Below are 16,961 nucleotides of genomic sequence, written 5' to 3' on the forward strand. Positions count from 1 at the left end.
CCTAGGTCAACCACACTCTCAGAAAGGGAGAGTCAGGGACCTTCTGTGGGGTTATATAGTAAAGTAAAATTTAATATTACAAGAGCATTGTGTGTGTGTACTTGGATCACAATGTTAATTTCTTCCTATGGGTCAAGGTCAAAGTCTGAAAAATCATTGGTTATGATCGATCTACAGAATAGCTGGCTTGCTTAAGTTTTGGCAAAGGAAAACCCCTCCCTGAACCTCAATCTGGAATACAACTGTACAACTGAGACTGGAGTAAGAAGCTCCACAAGGGGACAAAAGCCAACCCACTGGATGGGGCAAGGGGCCACCCCCATGTTACAAGGAGAGATATGCAAAGCCATCTCAGCCCACCTGAGAAAAAAGCAGAAACAGCCAGTATAGATGAAGTGCTTTTTATTTTTAGACCAACCAAACATTTTTAATATAAAAATCCTTTCCTATACAAACTGCAATCACAACAGCATCCACGTAGCAGTGAGGGGACCGGGACACAGAGTGGGGAGGACATCGGGGAGGGAAGGTTTTCAGAGTACCGATTGCTCCCCTTGCCTGAAACCACTCGGTGGCCTGTGAGCCCACATGGTCTTGGCAGAGGGCCCTGATGCCGACGCTGACATGGACCGAGCATGGCAGGCCCTGACACACCGCCTCCCCACCACGGCAGCTTCTGGGAAAGCCAGCTGCAGTGAGGTGGGAACAGGAAGGTGGCCGTGACTCAGGAGGGGCACCCAATGGTCCCTCAGCATCAGGCTGATCACACCTTTGGGAGCAGAGTTTTCCAGGGGCTGCCAGATAGAAAGACCTAAAAATCCTCCTGGGAGGAGGACCCAAATTGCATCGAAGTCCACCTACCACCCAGAACCCCTTGCCTGTGACAACAGAAAGCTCGGGTGGGTCCGCTCAGATGTCTGCAAAGAGAAAGTAATGACGTGGCCCTTGCCCAACAGGGCCAGAGCCTTGACGGCCGCTGACCAAGAAAGCCTTCTGGGCTGTAGCTGGGGCAGACCAAGGCAGGCCAGGGAGGCCTATGGGAAGAACTCTGGGTCGGTGGTCCTCACAGGACCACAGTGGCCTGCAGATGGAATTCATAGTGTGTGTGGAAGAGAAAAAGGACACAAGTCAGAAGAAATTAGTAAGAACTGAAGTCCCTGCTTCTTATAGGCCTGTGCAGTAGAAGTGAGATGGCCTTCTGGGCTGCAGCTGGGGCAGACCTGAGGCCTGTTCTTTCCGGCCAAGTTTGACAGGCCTGGGTGCAGTTGATGGCCCCCGAGTCCTCTAGATGGCCCCGCACCGTCTCTGGGAGGCCTGGTCACCCCCTCCAGGTGTGCGGGGAGGTCCTGGGCGTCTGCAGTCACATGCAGTCCATGGAGTTCTCAGGGAGGAGGCCGGGGATGTAGCCAGGGAGGCCCAGGCCCTTGATAGGAGTGTAGCTGAGGGGGAGGCCGCAGCCCAGGGCGGGGTCCTGGTTCTCTGGGGCCTCCAGCCTGTCCGTGTTGCTGTCCCAGTTGATGTGAAAGCGAGTTACTCGGGGGTTGGAGGCCAAGATGTTCCGCTGGAGCTGGGGCGGAAAGAGGAATAATGAGCCTTGTCAACACGCTCTCTCATTGCTCCTGCAGAGCCAGGACTCCCCCACGCCCCCACCGCAAGCCCAGAAAGAGCGGATCTCACTCCATCGCCACCACCAACAGTGTGCCGAATGCCAGAGAATGTCTGCGCGCTGTGACTAGGGCCAGTCCCTATCTTTTTCCTTTTTTTTGAGACAGGGTCTCACTCTGTTGCCCAGCTGCAGTGCCATGGCATCATCACAGCTCACTGCAGCCTCAAACTCCTGGACTCAAGAGATCCTCCTGCCTCAGCCTCCTGAGTAGCTGGGACTATAGGCAAGAGCCATCACACCTGGCTACTTTTTTCTATTTTTTTTACAGAGCCAGGGTCTTGCTCTTGCTCAGGTTGGTCTTGAACTCCTGAGCTCAAACAATCCTCCCGCCTCGGCTTCCCAAAGTGCTAGGATTTACAGGCGTGAGCCACCGTGCCCGGCCCCTATCTAATCTTAATTCTGCAAGTGTGCCTCTCGGAAACAAAGACCTTTCTCTCTCCTGGTCTAACGCTGCACTGTAAGAACTGGGCAGTACTTGGAAACTTTAAGAAGTGACCTTGGTCTCCCAGTGGTCCGACTCCCCCAAGTGCAAAGGAACCGGCCCGCTTGAAGCAGGACGTGAAGCGATCGGGCCCTACCTGAGAGAAGTCTGGCTTTGGGGGTGGGTTCTCCCGCAGCTCGGGGTTGGGGTACTCGTTGTTGACGTAGTAGCCCACTCGGATGAACTCCTGTCCGTGGTAGGTGCAGGTGATGAGGACCACGGTCACACCCACGGCGTCGGTCTCCGGGATGAGGGCTGGGTTGGGGGCGTCAGCCTAGGGGAGACACATCCGGGGCCTTAGCACAGCTACGGCCACATCGCCACATAGGAGTACAAAGATTCCCAAGCAACGTGTAGTTACTGAGCAAAACGTACACCCTCTGCCCTCCGGAGTTTTCAGGTGAATGCGGAAGACGGCACCAATCCCACAATGCCATGTTGAATGTGGCAGGAAGAGGGGTGCGGTGCTCAGGAGTTTGGGGAGCAAGGGCAAAGCGGCATAAGATGAGGCTGACCAGGTGGGCAGTCACCAGGCCAGCTGGGACGGGGTCAGGTGTGCGCTGCTATCACAGCACGGGCTACGCAGGTGAAAGCAAAGAGCCTCCCCCGGTTCAAAAGCCATCAAGTTTCAGTTGGTGACAGAAGAGCATCAAGCCAAGCACGGAGCCCTGTGCAGCCGCCAAGTTGTGCACCCAGGACGCTGGCCGCGACTGCTGCGTAGACGGGGCTTGCTGGAGGATCCAACAGTGGTGGGTGAGGGGGTTAGGTGGGATGCGGTAGCTTGGGTCAGGACACTAACAGCAGAGATGGAGCGAAGTGAGTGGATCTGAGCGGAAGCTTTCACAATTTAGTGTGCGTAAGGGTCACCTAAAGAGCTCTGAATCCACGTTTCTGACAGCCCAGGTGATGCGACATTAGAGAGCCATTTAGAGTTACAGTGCCCCCGTCACTACTCGCAGAGTCTGTACTTGTGAAACCGCCTACTCGCTTTTTGTTTTTTGAGACAAGGTCTCACTCTGTCGCCCAGGCTGGAGTGCAGCGACCCGATGATAGCTCACTGCAGCCTTGAACTCCTGGGCTCAGTGATCCTCTGCCTCAGCCCTCTGAGTACCTGGGACTACAGGTGTGCGCCACCATACCCGGCTAACTTTTCTTATACAAACAAAGTCTCACTGTGTTGGCCAGGCTGGTCTTGAACTCCTAGACTCAAATGATCCTCCCAGAGTGCTGGGATATAGACATGAGCAACTGGGCCCAGACAATTTATTTGTAACCCTAAAACCAATACTTGTGGCACTTTCATGGTCGTTTGCAGACGTGCACAGAGCAGGAAAAACTGGAGTGACTCAATGCGCGTGTTCCCACCTGAGGTCAAACAAGGAAACGTTCTGTCTTCCCACTTCAGCTCTCATACTGTGAACAAGCCTCCTTTTTGTAGTCTCCTTAGTGCCATGCTTTTTGCACATTTTGTGCTTTTTGTTGGCGAGTTTGCTATCTACAATGGCCCCCAGGAGTAGTGCTGAAGTGCTGTCTAGGCTGTGAGAAGGTGCAGAGAAAATTCATGTTGCAGAAGCTTGGTTCAGGCGTGAGTTACGGTGCTATCGGCTGTGGGTTTAATATGAAGGAATCCACGGTATGTAGTAAATAAGGTTATCTTTAAACAGAAGCACACATGAGGCAAGTTTATGTATGGATTGGTTGACAAAAAACAATTGTGGGCCAGGCGTGGTGGCTCACACCTATAATCCTAGCACTCTGGGAGGCAGAGGTGGGTGGATGGTTTGAGCTCAGGAGTTCAAGACCAGCCTGAGCAAGAGTGAGACTCCTATCTCTACTAAAAATAGAAAGAAATTAGCTGGACAACTAAATATATATATAGAAAAAATTAGCCGGGCATGATGGCGCATGCCTGTAGTCCCAGCTACTTGGGAGGCTGAGGCAGGAGGATCACTTGAGCCCAGGATTTAGCTGTGAGCTAGGCTGACGCCACGGCACTCTAGCCTGGGCAACAGAGTGATACTCTGCCTTAAAAAAAAACAAAAACAAAAATAAAAACAAAGCCCATTGTGACTTTCAAGCACCTACCTCCGTGTTTCCCCTAGGGGCAGCGGTTCAGTATTTGCTAATTCAGCGTTCACAACAACTTCATGGAACATAACTCCCGAGAATAAGGAGAATCGATTGTAAATCACTGGCTCACGGGAACAGCTTTGACACAGAGGTGGGGAGGGAAGTGTCTAAAGGGCCTCTGAGCTGGGCGCGGTGGCTCACACCTGTAATCCTAGCACTCTGGGAGGCCGGAGGCGGGTGGATTGCTTGAGGTCAGGAGTTCAAAACCAGCCTGAGCAAGAGCGAGACCCCGTCTCTACTATAAATAGAAAAAAATTGGCCAACTAATATATACAGAAAAAATTCACCAGGCATGGTGGCGCATGCCTGTAGTCCCAGCTACTCGGGAGGCTGAGGCAGGAGGATCGCTTGAGCCCAGGAGTTTGAGGTTGCTGTGAGCGAGGCTGACGCCACGGCACTCACTCTAGCCTGGGCAACAAAGCGAGACTCTGTCTCAAAAAAATAAATAAAGGGCCTCCGAGAGGTGAGAGCGCTCCTGAGAGTAGAGCTGGGATTTGAACCTGCAGTGCTGACTCCTGAACCCCACTGTGTACTTTTGGGTAGAAAGGATGTGTCCAGGAACCAAGGGCTAAGGCCTCAGGCCTCATCTTTCTTACCTGAAACACAAACATGTGTCTCCCTGCAGGGACAGGGCCGACCAGCACCGAGTCCAGGATCTGATCGAACTCCTCACTCTCAGCTGAGCCGACGTAAATGATCTTCCACTCTAGGTCTGCAAGGACACAGGAGGAGAAGGGTTAAGAAATTACAATAGACTGGGCGCGGCGGCTCACGTCTGTAATCCTAGCACTCTGGGAGGCCGAGGTGGGAGGATTGTTTGAGCTCAGGATTTGGAGACCACCCTGAGCAAGAGCGAGAGCCCATCTCTACCAGAAACAGAAAATAGAAAGAAATTAGCTGGACAACTAAAAAAAAAAAAAAGATATATATATATATATATATAAACTAGCTGGGCATGGTGGCGCATGCCTGTAGTCCCAGCTACTCGGGAGGCTGAGGCAGGAGGATCGCTTGAGCCCAGGAGTTGGAGGTTGCTGTGAGCTAGGCTGACACCACCACGGCACTCTAGTTCAGACAACAACTCTGCCTCAAAAAAAAAAAAGAAATTAAAATAGCTTGACGGAAGAAGGCAGGGAAAGGGTTTTGTCACATTAATTTTGGACAGATCCTTAACATATCAAAAGATCTGTATTCCCAAGAATGCCTGACTTCCTCGGGGTACCAAGTGCCAGGTGCCAGTCCCGAAGCTTGGGTTGGGCATGAAGCTCTGCTTCCATTACAGAAATTTCTGCTGTGGGCCTAGCTTGACAGGTGACCTTGACTTTGTACCTCTGAGGGGAAACTTGGGCCTCTCAGAGCCTGAGAGTGAACTGTGCGGCAGAAGCTGAATTAAGAACCACGTGACCCCAGGCTTCGGCCAGGCACAGTGGCTCATGCCTGTAATCCCAGCACTCTGGGAGGCCAAAGCTGGCGGATCATCTGAGCTCAGGAGTTCGAGACCAGCCTGAGCAAGAGCGAGAGCCCGTCTCTACTAAAAACAGAAAGAAATTAATTGGCCAAATAAAAATATATAGAAAAAAATTAGCCGGGCATGGTGGCGCGTGCCTGTAGTCCCAGCTACTTGGGAGGCTGAGGCAGGAGGATCGCTTGAGCCCAGGAGTTTGAGGTTGCTATGAGTGAGGCTGACGCCATGGCACTCTAGCCCAGGCAAAAGAGTGAGACTCTGTCTCAGAAAAAAAAAAAAAAAAACACCAAACCACGTGAGCCTGGCCTGCCGAGGAGGGCATGGCAGGGAGTTGGGCCATTTCGGGGCTCTGCCCACTGGGTGCTGAGATAGGAAGCAGCATCCTCTTTCACACACAGGGACTGGTGCCACTGAACGGAGTAGATCCCTCGACAACTGGGCCAGGGCAGCAGATTCCAATCTGGCAGGAGAGCCAGCCGGGGGGAGGGAAGGCAAGGCCGGTGGGGGAGCCCGCAGTTTCCTGGTCTTCCAGATCCGGCACAAGCCATGCCTACTTATGGACATTCGGGTGACAGGGACAGAGTCAACAAATGTGGCATTACAGGGTGATCCTTCGAACCCTAACTCTCTTGCATCCCATCCAGTAGTGGGAGCCCCGCCCCCTGGGCATGCTCCCGCGAGATTAAGGGAAAAGTGCTCACGGAGACCCTGCCAATCAAGCACAGGAAATTCCCAGTGACCACTGCCTCTTGCAGGAGGTCCAAGTGTATCAGAGGCAAGGTCATGCTAGTACAGGGAGGCTTGGCAAGAGACCTGAAACTTATTTTAGGATCTTCAGAAATTACACAACCCTTTAGCTCTAGCAGCTGGGGGAAGTTTCACAAGCTATGATTTCACAGGAAGCAAACTCTCTCGGAAGCTGCCCTGTTCCTTGGTCCCGTGTCCCATAAGAGCATCCAGCTTTGGAAGCATACACGCGCCGGGCCAGAGACTTGCCACCTGAGCCGAGCCCTCCTTCAATGTACCCACTTCCTGTCCCTTTGCAGTTTCACCCAGGCCCTTCTACTCAGGAACCCTAGCAGCTGGGTTGCAGGGGACCCTTTGGCTAACTGGGATTCAAACCCCAGCCTCGTATTATTTGCAAAGGGAAAAAGTTGATTTATTTTTGTTACAAGTAGTGATGCAACTAGAATCAAATTTTTTGGAAGAACAGAAAAACAAGCTAGCTTTGTTTTTCCAATGCAGCTCACCGTTTTGGTAGATTTCCTTCAGGGCTTTTTCCTTATAACCAGTGGAGTCCCCTACGGGTGCATTTAATTAATTAATGCAAAGGGGGGGAGGGGCAGACACAGGAGACTGAAATAGCCCAGGCCTCAGTGTACCCACAAGTTCTTGATGTTGTCTAGCCCAGGTTAATACTTCTTGGCAAAACCTAAACAGTGTGCAGATGCTGACAAAAACAGAAAACATACTGCAAGGGCTGCCATGGCCAGAATTATAGAAACTGGAGAATTTAACTAAGGGTCATAGAGAGATACTGATCAAGTTAGTAGAGCTGATAAAAACCATCTATGGAAGACAAAAGATGATCGAAATAAGGGCCTACAAATTCGAATCATCTTAAATTTGTTGAAGTGATTTTTAAGCACAAACTTAAGTGAGTTCATTTCTGAATATAACCTTTCTTTCAAATTAGATGTGGGATTATCAATCATCAACACAGTACAAACTCATACCTACCAAATACAGGATACAATTGTACACATGTAACATGTATACCCAACCTTCTGAGCAATGTCAAGGGTAACTCCATTGCATTGCATTTATCTTTATGCCCTAACTTCACGAGCTAACCCTGTATAAGAGTTTGAGGTTGCTGTGAGCGAGGCTGACGCCACGGCACTCACTCTAGCCCAGGCAACAAAGCGAGACTGTCTCAAAAAAATAAATAAATAAATAAAAAGACCCTGTCTCTATAAAAAATTAAAAATTAGCTGGGTGTGGCATCACATGCCTGTAGTCCCAGCTACTCAGGAGGCTAAGATAGGAGGATCTCTTGAGCTCAAGAGTTCAAGGTTGGGCCGGACACGGTGGCTCACGCCTGTAATCCTAGCACTCTGGGAGGCCGAAGCGGGTGGATTGCTCAAGGTCAGGAGTTCAAAACCAGCCTGAGCAAGAGCCGGACCCCGTCTCTACTATAAATAGAAAGAAATTAATTGGCCAACTAATATATACAGAAAAAAATGAGCCGGGCATGGTGGCGCATGGCTGTAGTCCCAGCTACTCGGGAGGCTGAGGCAGGAGGATTGCTTGAGCCCAGGAGTTTGAGGTTGCTGTGAGCGAGGCTGACGCCATGGCACTCACTCTAGCCTGGGCAACAAAGCGAGACTCTGTCTCAAAAAAAAAAAAAAAAAAAAAAGAGTTCAAGGTTGCAGTGACTGAGCTATGAGGACACCACCGCAGGCAACAGAGTGAGACCCTGTCTCAACCCCTCCCCCCAAAAAACAAAAACCCCACACATCTCCACTATATGTTTAAGCAAAATCCCAAACCAATATGATTAAAGACATGTAAAAAATCACTATAGTGGAACTAGCTGGAGAGTTTGTTTCCTGCCTTTTTAAAAAACTTATCTAGTGGCCCTTTTTTCTGTTTATCAGTTTGCTTTTGTTCATAGTCACACAGAAGACCCTGTTGTCGTAACTACTGCATGCTAGCCCTGGGTCAGAACACCCGGCTTCTATGACTTCTTCAAGAAGTCTGTGTCAACTCTCCTCAACTAAACGGGGAGAAAAAACACACCTAATGTACCAAATGTGGGCCTATGCCTTGGAAGCATCTATTTCCAGATGTTGAGGAGAAAAGCGCAAAAGGAGCTTGGAGCCCTTAGATTTTCAGTTGATAGGGCGAGAGGGAGGCAGGAACCAGATTCTCTCTACTTCGTGGAAAGAACACGAGAAAGAGAGAGAAAGTAAGTTGGCCAGTCAGAGTCACAGAGACCCTACGAGGGAAGCAAAGAATCTGGATTTCCCACTTGAGTTTCTCATAGGACAAGTTTATTGTCCAGGCTTAATTAATTAATAGCACTCCCCTATGATGTGTTTTGAGAGTGCCCTCATTTTCCAACAAATTCTTTTTTCATTCCATCTATACACTTCCCTTAAAATAGGGAATGCTTTCTTTCCCAGGATTGGAGCTAAGATAAAGAACATGGACTCAGAACTACAGGACCAACATCTCTACAAGGCTGTGTGACCTTGGAGACGCCATTCCATTTCTATCAAAAAATAACCAGCAGGCGAGGTGGCTCACACCTGTAATCCCAGCACTTTGGGAGACCAAGGCAAGACGATCAATCGGGGTCAGGAGTTCCAGACCACCCTGGGCAATTTAGTGAGACCCCATCTCTACAAAAAATAAAAATTAGCCAGGCATGGTGGCAGGCGCTTATAGTCCCATCTTCTTGGGAGGCTGAGGCAAGAGAAATGCTTTACAAGACCAGTGCTCTAACCCCTGAGCTATGGAGCCAAGAGAAATGCTTTAGCCCAGGAGTTTGAGGCTGCAGTGAGCCGTGATTGGGCCACTGCACTCCAGCCTGAGCAACAGAGAGACCCTGTCTCTCTCTCTTTTTTTTTTGAGACAGAGTCTTGCTTTGTTGCCCAGGCTAGAGTGAGTGCTGTGGCATCAGCCTCCCTCACAGCAACCTCCAACTCCTGGGCTCAAGCAATCCTCGTGCCTCAGCCTCTGGCGTAGCTGGGACTACAGTCATACGCCACCATGCCCGGCTAATTTTTTCTATATATTAGTTGGCCATTTAATTTCTTTCTATTTATAGTAGAGACGGGGTCTGGCTCTTGCTCAGGCTGGTTTCGAACTCCTGACCTCGAACAATCCGCCCGCCTCGGCCTCCCAGAGTACTAGGATTACCGGCGTGAGCCACCTCGCCCGGCCTGACCCTGTCTCTTAAAAAAAAAAAAAAAAATAGACCAGCAAGCTGAGTTAGTCTTTCCTGCTCTAATTCTATAAATAAGTTAGAAAAGTCATTGGGCACGGGCTTCCTAGGAATAAAGGCACTACATAATGACCATGCAACCATTTTTAAATGCAAGGAGCACAAACAGGCTGATTGAAACCTGATCTCCTGCCATCTGGGAACTGTGAATCCTTCAATCTATTAGCTCCTTACATCTCCTCCTGGCTTTTAAATTAAATCTTATTCCACAGTGTCATTCTACACTTTATTTATTTATTTACACCCTGCCCTATTCCAGAAAGGATTTAACTTGGTATGTTCTATAGTTAGCCACGAGTAAACTCTTTAATTAGAAAAGTGCGAGAAACCAGGGAGACACTGACCCACTGGCCCGCCCAAAGCGCATACACATCGCAGTGTATCAGCCTCAAGTTAATCCAAGGGATCGGTTTTGTAGGCAAACCAGCCACCTGCCACTGAGAGGCGCTAGTGAGAGGCACACCCCTGCCCCACCGGCTCCCAGATCTCCACCTCCTCAGCTGCAGCCTCTTCTCTTTTAACCAACAAGTAGAAAAATGGTTTAATGGAGTACTTCCTCCTGAAAGCAAGGCTTGCCTTTTAGCGGTGCCAAGGCTCCCTAGGCGACCTTAGATTTTAGATGTGTAAAGACCTTTGCTTGAAAGGGCTTTTGTGCTTTGTGGCTCCCGTCTTCTCATCTGTGAGATGAGAGCCATGTCCACCTTTAAATCGCACAGATGAATAAGCACATCTGCGGAAGCACCTTGGAAAAGATGCACAAAAGGCTGTGACCTCCTGGCTGACTGTTTGAAGCTGGATCTTGTCACAGCTCAGCCCACTCCACGCTAGGTTGGGCCATCAAAAGCGATGCAAGAATTGATGCAGTTAAGTCAGCCGAAAACTGGTGGGCAAACCACGGAAACTGGCTAATGCCCGCCTGGCTATGCCACCCCTTAGGTCTGAGTGTGTTCGTCCAAGCCCACAGAGGAGAGGGGAAGACGAGCTGGGAAGACCAAGTTAATCTCAAAGACAAGAGCTAGAAGCCAGGCCGTATTCCCCCAGGGGGGAGCGCAAGCTTAAAGGGAGTTGAAGCAAAACTAAGGGGGCAAGTCAGGTTCTAGGGTATGCGTATTGGGGTGGAAAACAAGCAGCAGTCGATAGGGGTGGAGCTGTTTAAATATTAGCAGGTTGGGGAGGGGATTGTTGGAGACAGATGGGGAACTCGGGGGTGAGAGCAGTCTTGCCAAACGGGAGTCTTAATATAGAAAAAAAAAAAGAGGGGGGGGGAACTTTGGGGAGACGTCTCCATAGGGAAAATGGGAGAGGGCTGGGGTTCCCACTGGGGAAAATAGGAGGGGCCTGGGGTCTATAGGGAAAAAGGGAGGTGGGAGTGTCTCACCATAAGGGAGAGAGGATGGGTGGGCAGTCTCTAAAGGGGAGAAACTACGTGCGGGGCTGAAACGGTGGTCTATCCGCAGGAAGACAAAGTGGCAGTGTCTCCGCGGGTTAAAGACAGGAGGCTGGGGCGGTCCCTCCATAGAAATCGGGTGCCTAGGAGTAGCTCCGTAGGAAAAAAGAGATGATGAGGTCTCCATGGCGGAAAGGTGAGCTCCCGTAGTTGGGGAAGTCTCCCCGGGGCGGTCGGGGCACACAGTGGAGGAGGAGGTCACGGGGAGGTCCGGGTGGCGGGGTGGGGGTGGGGTCGGTTTGGCCGTGGGGGTGGGGGGGTCACGGGGAGATCGGGGTTGGCGGAGGGGGTTTATGGGGAGATCAAGTTGGCCGCGGGAGCGGTTCTCCAGGGGAAGGCCGGGGTCGGCCCGGGGGTGGGGGTCTCCGCACAGGTCCAGCCTCACCGTCCGCCAGGGCCTCACTGCACTCGAAGCTGATCTCGAACCGGAAGGGGCTATGGAACGGGCTCGGGTTCTCCAGCACCGCCACGTTCAGCACTGACACCTTGGCCATCGCCTTGCCGGGCCGCCGCTGTGGCGGTGGCCGAGCCCGGGCCCGCGCCTGTGTCCGGGTCCGGTGCGGGGGGCAGGGGCGGGACGGCCAGCGGGCAGAGCCGACCCGAGCCGCTCTCTCCTTCTCTCTCCGCGGACTGAAGTGCGCACCTCGTCCGCGCGCCGCCTTCAAATAGCGGCCCCACCCTCCGGCCAATCACAGGAAACGCTCTCGGTCGGCGCGAGCACCCTCTCAGCCAATCCTGGAGCGCCGGCCGGCGCGCGCCCAGACTCCCCGGACCAATTCGCGGAGCTCCCTCTCCGCGGCGTGCGAGGGGGGCGGGACTATCTCCAGGCTTCTTAGTGTGTCCGCCGGGAACCAATCCCCAGCGTCTCCGACTCAGATGTCAAGGGCGGGAGTGGGCGGAGCCAGAGCGCGGGGCTCCTCTTGACCAATCACGAGGGTTCCCGCACCGGTGTGGCCCGCCCCCCCCCACTGGCCCCGCCCTTCCGGGGGGAGACGCGACCCACAGTAGGCAGCGCCGCCAACCGCCGAGCGGTGGCGCGCGGCGCTCGCAGAAGAGGGCGGGAAGGGCGGTGCTCGCGCCCGGAGTGATTGGCAGGCGGGAGTGGGGCAAGGAGAAAGCTGGTTTTCTGAGAGTTGATTGGCTGAGTTGTCAGCGGCGGGGCGGGAGCAGAGGAAGGCTCGGCTGGGGATTGGCGGGAGAGGAGCGGAAGTCGGGGGCCGCCGCGGTTGAGCGGAGTGTGTGTGGGGGGGAAAGTAGGAGCGTTTGGGGCCTCGGCGTGGGTCAGCCCGTGAGCGGGGCTACTGGCCCCTGAGGCCCAGCGGCCGGGGAGTCCGTTGTGAACGTTGTGAACGTTTGGCTCGCTCCCGAGGGGAGGCAGAGCGGCGGCGTCGCGGCGCGCTGGGGCCCGGACCCCGGGAGTTGGGCCCGGTTCGAATCCCCTCGAGGGCCCCCGGGGACGTTTCGAGCGGGCAGTGTTGAAAAGGCGAGTTCGTTCAGGGGTGGCCCCGGGTTCGAGTCCCGGGTCTGCCGTGCAGATTCACTGACGCGGCTCATGACTGCATAATACGTCCAGAAGCTTCTCTCCCGCTACGCCTGCCGTGGCCCCCTCCCTGCCTGGAAGACTACAGATGCCAGCGGGCCTCCGCTCCCACGGGCGACCCGCGCTGTCCAGGGGGAGAATAATGCGATCCACATACCTCATTTTACATTTTTTAGCAACTTTTTTCTAAAAAAAAAAAAAGAAAACACCAAATAGGTGAAGTTAATTTTAATATTATGTTGGACCGGGCACAGTGGCGCACGCCTATAATCCCAACACTTTGGGAAATCGAGGCAAGAGGATCGCTTGAGGCCAGGAGATCGAGACCAGCCTGGGCAACACAGCGAGACCCCTTGTCTGTGGAAAAAACATAAAAAAGTGTTGCATTTAATCCAATATAACCGAAATACTATTTCAACGTGTGATCTGCATGTAAAAATACTAAATGAGATTATCTTGCATTCTTTCACTGAACGACACGTCCGTCGTCGAGCTCGTGAATCTGCATGTTCCTCGGAAGTAGCCGACCTTGGCCTTTTGGGTTTCATACAGTGTGCAATTGAAAAAAATGTGGATTCACATGTTCCTGCCGTTCCCAGCGTACTTCAAAGTCTTCCACGAGCTCAGTTCGCGTGTCAGTCTCTTACATTTCAATTTTAATTCATGAGAAGTAAAATGGGAAGTTCCGCCCCACAGTCCCGGTAGCCGCGGTGGAGTGCTTTGGGGCCCGCAGCAAGTGGCCACTGTGTCGTTGGACTCTACTCGCGCTTTGTTTTCCCTGATCCATCCAGCTCCAACTTGGAACCAGCCCTCTTTTCCTTACCAATCCGACAGGCCACCCTGGGAGCGCTGCCTCCACCCGGAACCTCTTCTCCCGGCTCTTGGAATGGCGGGTGACAAGAATGACTTGTTGTCATTCGCGTCTCTCTGTCCAAATATCCCCTCCTCGCAGAAGCCTTCCCAAGGGTGCCCTGGGCAGTGTTCAAGCATGCAGGCTGTAAGCCTGAACCGGACCCGCGCAAGCCACCAGCATCTCCTACCCGGCCGCCTCTGTGGTCTCCTTAGAGTCTTAAGGCCTCACCCATGGTACGAGGCGATTTTTTTGCATCTACATCTCATGTTAAGAAAAAAAAAGGGCTGTTAAAAGAACTGAAAGGTTGTTCTTTTTTGTTGTTGTTGTTGTTGTTGTTTTCAGACAGAGTCTCTCGCTTCGCTGCCCAGGCTAGAGTGAGTGCCGTGGCGTCAGCCTCGCTCACAGCGACCTCAATCTCCTGGGCTCAAGAGATCCTCCTGCCTCAGCCTCCCGAGTAGCTGGGACTACAGGCATGTGCCACCATGCCCGGCTCATTTATATATATATATATTAGTTGGCCAATTAATTTCTTTCTATTTATAGTAGAGATGGGGGTCTCACACTTGCTCAGGCTGGTTTTGAACTCCTGACCTCGAGCGATCCACCCGCCTCAGCCTCCCAGAGTGCTAGGATTACAGGCGTGAGCCACCGCGCCCGGCTAATTATATATATATATATATATATATATTAGTTGGCCAATTCATTTCTATTTATAGTAGAGATGGGGGTCTCACTCTTGCTCAGGCTGGTTTCGAACTCCTGACCTCCAGCAATCCGCCCGCCTCGGCCTCCCAGAGTGCTAGGATTACAGGCGTGAGCCACCTCGCCAGGCCTGAAAGTTTTTGTTGTTTTTTTTTTTCTATCCGAAATTATTTGGCTTCAGTGAAATTCCCATTTATGATTGGCTTGATTTCTTGGCAGTCACTGGCATACTTGGGGATTTGGGGGATTCGAGAAAATCTAAGTTTCAAATTATTTCCAAATGTAATTCGATTATTTATGAATACTAAATGCAACGGTGAATGCAGTTGCCACGATGTTACGTTTTTCTAGACGTTTAATTAAGCATGTCTTCATTTGAACTACGTAGTGTTTGGGCATTGAGGGACTGTTTTCCCCTGTATCCCTGGCCCCAAACTTGTCATAGCCCCTGAAAAGCTCATCAGCCATGAGCATTATTTGTGTGGTGCTAATGGAGAAAGTGGCCCTGTCTATGGCGCAGTCTCCGTACAGCTGGCCGAGTGATCTTCGCTTGTAAACCCGCTCACACTTAAAACCTTCAAAGGCTTATCCTGCTTAGAATGAAACCTAAGATCTTTACTATGGCTTAGAAGGCCCTCCACAGTGGCCTCCGCTGACCTCTCAGGCCTCACCTACCAGTCTCCCTCTTGTCACCACTCTCGAGCCCTTGCTGGCTTTATTTCCTGTCTTTCAACACGCCGAACTTATTCCTGCTGCAGGGCTTTGCACTTGCTGTTCCCTCGGCCTAGAATGTGCCTCCCCCAGATAACTGCAAGCTTGTCTCATGCTCATCGTGTGTGCTTCAGCTCAAATGTCCCTCTGAAAGAAGCCTGCCCAGACCCCCCTATTTAAAATAGCCCCTCCTTAATCACTCGCCATGTTTTATTAGTAGCACATACGACAATCTGTACTTAGGCTGATTTTTTTTTTTTTTTTTTTTTTTGAGACAGAGTCTCACTCTGTTGCCCGGGCTAGAGTGAGTGCCGTGGCGTCAGCCTAGCTCACAGCAACCTCAAACTCCTGGGCTCAAGCGGTCCTTTTGCCTCAGCCTCCCGAGTAGCTGGGACTACAGGCAAGTGCCACCGCACCCGGCTACTTTTTCTATATATTTTTAGTTGGCTAATTAATTTCTTTCTATTTTTTAGTAGAGACGGGGGTCTCACTCTTGCTCAGGCTGGTTTCGAACTCATGACCTTGAGCAATCCGCCCGCCTCGGCCTCCCAGACTGTTAGGATTACAGGCGTGAGCCACCGCACCCGGCCTTAGGCTGGTTTTTGATTGTGCTGCTTTCTTGCTAGAGTCTGGGATTTGGGTACATGACCAGTCCCCGGTAAACACCCTGGTCACTGAGTTTCTAATGAGCTTCCCTGGTAGACAGCATGTCACACGTGTTGTCATAACTCTGCTGTAGACATGAAGCATGTTCTGTGTGTGACTGCACTAGGAGAGGACTTTTGGAAGCTTTCGCTTGGTTTCCTCTGGACTTCACCCCACACACCTTTTCCCTTTGCCGATTGTACTTTGTGTCCCTCACTATAATACATCGTAGCAATGTGTACACCTATATGCTAGATCCCGCGAGTCATTAAACCTGGCGGTGATCTGATAGCAATATCACATTGCATTTATCCTGGCAGAGCTGGCACTAGGTTGGCACTAGGTCCTGCTTTCTGAAATTTGCTTTTATTACCCAAAAAATTGCATTTGAGATTTTTATATGTTGAAACATGTATGTGGCTCTAATTCACTTATTTTCATTGCGATATCTGCCGTGCTGTCTGATAAGGTAGCCACTGGCCCCATGTGGCTATTAAGATTAAAATTAGGCTGGGGTGCAGCAGCTCACACCCATAATCTCAGCACTTTGGGAGGCCGAGGTAGGAGGATTGCTTGAGGCCAGGTGTTTGAGACCAGCCGGGGCAAGAGCTAGACCCTGTCTCTATAGAAAAAAGAAAAGTAAGCCAGGTGTGGTGGCACGTGCCTGTAGTCCCAGCCACACAAGAGGTTGAGGCAGGGGGACTGCTTGAGCCCAGGAGTTGGAGGCTGCAGTGAGCTAGGATGATGCCATTGCACTCTAGCCTGGGTGACAGAGTGAGACTCTGTCTCAAAAAAAAAAAAAAAGAAAAAAAAAGTTAAAATCAGACAAAATTAAATAAAATGGAAAATTTAATTCCTCAGTTGCACTAGCTGCATCTCGCGTGTCCAGCAAGCACCTGTGGCTAGCGGCTCCCGTGTTGGACAGCACGGATGGGGGACATTTCCACCAGCACAGAAAGTTTCGTTGGACAGTGTTTACTTGCCCATTCACCTCTTGGTTGACATTTAGGAGGTTTTCAGTTTGCTGCAAACTGTGCCACAGCGTGCATTGTTGGGCATGTCCCTTTGTGCACAAGTGCAGGGCTTTCTCTAGCATAAGTATCTAGGAGCTCAAGTGCTGGGTTATGGGTTATGGGAACACTCACCTTTACTAGATATCGCCAGTTTGCTTTTCAAGATGATCGTACCAGTTCTCATTGCCATCATTGGTGTTCCTATTGCTCAGTGTCCTCATGTTGATACATATATATATATATATATATATATGTATATATATATATATATATATATATATATATATATATATATG

General features: G+C 51.3%; 1 protein-coding gene across 1 annotated transcript; it reads right to left on the minus strand.

Annotated features, from left to right (window-relative positions):
* Window positions 1-385: 385 nt before the first annotated feature.
* Window positions 386-11,864, minus strand: ASF1B (anti-silencing function 1B histone chaperone). The gene is made up of 4 exons (XM_020283998.2): window positions 11,587-11,864; window positions 4,874-4,989; window positions 2,245-2,421; window positions 386-1,567 (listed from the first exon to the last, which is right to left on the minus strand). Exons 1-4 carry the CDS (start codon window positions 11,693-11,695, stop codon window positions 1,361-1,363), a joined length of 609 nt encoding a protein of 202 aa, XP_020139587.1. The 5' UTR covers window positions 11,696-11,864; the 3' UTR covers window positions 386-1,360.
* Between the last annotated feature and the right edge of the window lie 5,097 nt (window positions 11,865-16,961).

This window comes from Microcebus murinus, chromosome 4 (genome assembly GCF_040939455.1).
Source record: "Microcebus murinus isolate Inina chromosome 4, M.murinus_Inina_mat1.0, whole genome shotgun sequence".
In the NCBI taxonomy this organism is placed as follows: Eukaryota; Metazoa; Chordata; class Mammalia; order Primates; family Cheirogaleidae; genus Microcebus; species Microcebus murinus.